The sequence below is a fragment of the Clupea harengus genome, chromosome 13, assembly GCF_900700415.2.
Source record: "Clupea harengus chromosome 13, Ch_v2.0.2, whole genome shotgun sequence".
NCBI lineage: Eukaryota > Metazoa > Chordata > Actinopteri > Clupeiformes > Clupeidae > Clupea > Clupea harengus.
Genome location: NC_045164.1, coordinates 26,749,740 through 26,752,495, shown reverse-complemented (window position 1 = coordinate 26,752,495; position 2,756 = coordinate 26,749,740). Strand labels below are relative to the sequence as shown.

Genomic DNA, 2,756 nt, shown 5'->3' with positions numbered 1-2,756 from the left:
AGAAGATGAGTGGGAACCGATATAACCCGGAGGCAGATAGGATTCAGACCCCGTGCTGGGACTCAAGAGCTCCTTGAAATCCAAACGCGTCAGATGGAAATAGGACTGTCCTGTCTGCCGCGCCGTGCCGCGCCGCTCAAAACATGCTCTCTGAACACATCTCAAATCGGCTCAACCTGAGCTCAGCTACACAAATATGTCATGCGACCATGGCAACCACTGATGAAACTAGAAACAAATGTTGTTGTTTTTCAGGAGCATCAACATTTTTTTGATGCAGCTTAATTGACAACATCAACAGGAAACAAAAACGAGTCTTTAAACCTTTACAACATCAACAGGAAACAAAAACTAGTCTTTAAACCTTTACAACATCAACAGGAAACAAAAACTTGTCTTTAAACCTTTACAACATCAACAGGAAACAAAAACTAGTCTTCAAACCTTTACAACATCAACAGGAAACAAAAACTAGTCTCTAAACGTTTACAACTTCAGTTAACGTTCAGAGCTGGCGGAGGGAATCTGAGAATCTATTTCTATGGGCTAGGTCCAAATGACACACTTCATGCAAAGGCCGATCCCAATCCCCTCTGACAACACCCAAGCCTCGACCATGTGCTACTATCATTAGCTTAAAGACTTCTTAGGAGATTAACCAGGAAGATCACCTGCCAGTAAAGAGATGATAGCAGACTTCACAGCAAATAAAACGACAACGCAAAGACAAGCAAAGAAAAGGAATTCTGATCTTGGTACAAAATAAAACAAGAATGGATTTTACTTTCATAAAAAGTGATTATACTGGTTCCAAAAGCCAACGAATGTTCAGGATTGTCTGAGTGGCATCCCATAATCTCTTCCCCGTTTAGGCCATATGGTGTTTCTCTCTAGCACACACACAGACACACACACACACACACACACACACACACACACAGAATTAAGTGCATTCATCAGACACATTCATATGTATTCACTGTGTTCACTGGCAAGCTCTCAAATCTAATTAGGTTTCCAGTCAGTGCACTAATATCAACACACTGAATATGAACAGTTCATGGCCTCACACCCTAACTATCATACTGAATATGAACAGTTTATGGCCTCTCAGACCCAAACTATCACACTGAATATGAACAGTTCAAAGCCTCTCACACCCAAACTATCTTTTGACACTCACTGGCACAGCATGCATGTGTTTCAAACTGCACAACAACTATGGCATCAATTTGGTCCAATCAAACTGTCAGCTACTTCCAAACAGAACAGACCCAGACCTGAAAGGGTCGATGGACTTAAACATGATGACCCATCATCCTGCCCCCTTTTTTAGTGTCCCCCGGTTCCCAGGCACCCTTCAGCCAGCGCAGAGGATGGGGAGAGTCCTTCAGAGGATGGGCTTAAACATGATGACCAATCATACGAATGGGCACAGACACTGAAACATGATGACCCATCATACGAGTGGGCACAGACGGAGACAGAGAGTGTACACCACATCGCTGCCAAGCCCCCCACCAAGAAAAACTCAAGTGAGGAGTTAAGGTCAAAATGTGGAAGTAGGGTCAACTCATTGAGGCACAGAGGCAGGGAAGAGAAACACACACACACACACACACACACACACACACACACACACACACACACACACTCACACACACACACACTCACACACACTCTCACACACTCTCACACACTCACACACAAACTTCTATTGCAAAGCAAAGTGAGTCAAGAGACACAACAACAGAAACGCAGCTTGAGGAGTTTCATATATATAACAAGAGAGAGCAGCTTGAGCAGTTTCATATATATAACAAGAGAGAGCAGCTTGAGGAGTTATAATATATATAATAAGAGAGAGAAGCTTGAGGAGTTATAATATATATAATAAGAGAGAGAAGCTTGAGGAGTTATAATATATATGATAAGAGAGAGAGCGTCATCCTTACTGTGATGAGCCAGGAGGGCGAGGAGGGTCCCGAGCAGCAGGCAGCAGTGGGCAGCTCTCATGGCGCGGGTGGTCTTTGGCTGTGGCGATCGCACAATGAAAAGAAGATTGTTTGCTCCTTAAACCCCCCTGATCTTAATCCACACTATCACAGTGCTAATGCCACCAGCTAGCATGGACAGGAAGATTAGCTGCCTCCTCCACCCCCGTGGCCCCGCGGCGCGTCTTTTCTTAGGACGTGAGCGTGGCCTCGTCACTTGGACCAATCAGAGGAAGGTAGCACGGGCCCATGTGAGGCCCCGCCCTCTACAGTCCCATCATGCCTTTGGACTTGAACTACACACTTGTGTGGTCTCAGACCTGGTTATTGAACTACACACTTGTGTGGTCTCAGACCTGGTTATTGAACTACACACTTCTGTGGTCTCAGACCTGGTTATTGAACTACACACTTCTGTGGTCTCAGACCTGGTTATTGAACTACACACTTCTGTTTCTCAGACCTGGTTATTGAACTACACACTTGTGTGTCTCAGACCTGGTCACCCATTCAGGATGCCCATCTGAAATTAAATGTTTTTTTTGTTTTTTTTTAAGATTTATTTTTGGGCTTTTTGTCTTTAATTTGATAGGAAAGTGAAGAGAGACAGGAAGCGAGCTGAAGAGAGATCGGGAAATGACCGCGAGTCGGACTCGAACCCGGGTCCCCATGGGCGTTCAGGCCCATCCATGGAACAGGGCTGCTGCCTGCACCACAGCTCCCCATGAAATGGGTTTCATCAGTCAGGCTCTCACACACACA

General features: G+C 45.1%; 1 protein-coding gene across 1 annotated transcript in view; it reads right to left on the bottom strand.

The window, feature by feature from the left end:
• The window catches only part of ly6pge (lymphocyte antigen 6 family member pge), a 5,343-nt gene extending 2,587 nt beyond the window's left edge, over window positions 1-2,756 (bottom strand). Inside the window, exon 1 of the mRNA XM_012816447.3 lies at window positions 1,956-2,756. Within this exon, the coding sequence (XP_012671901.1) occupies window positions 1,956-2,016 (61 nt within the window). The 5' untranslated portion in view covers window positions 2,017-2,756. The remainder of the gene's footprint in view (window positions 1-1,955) is intronic.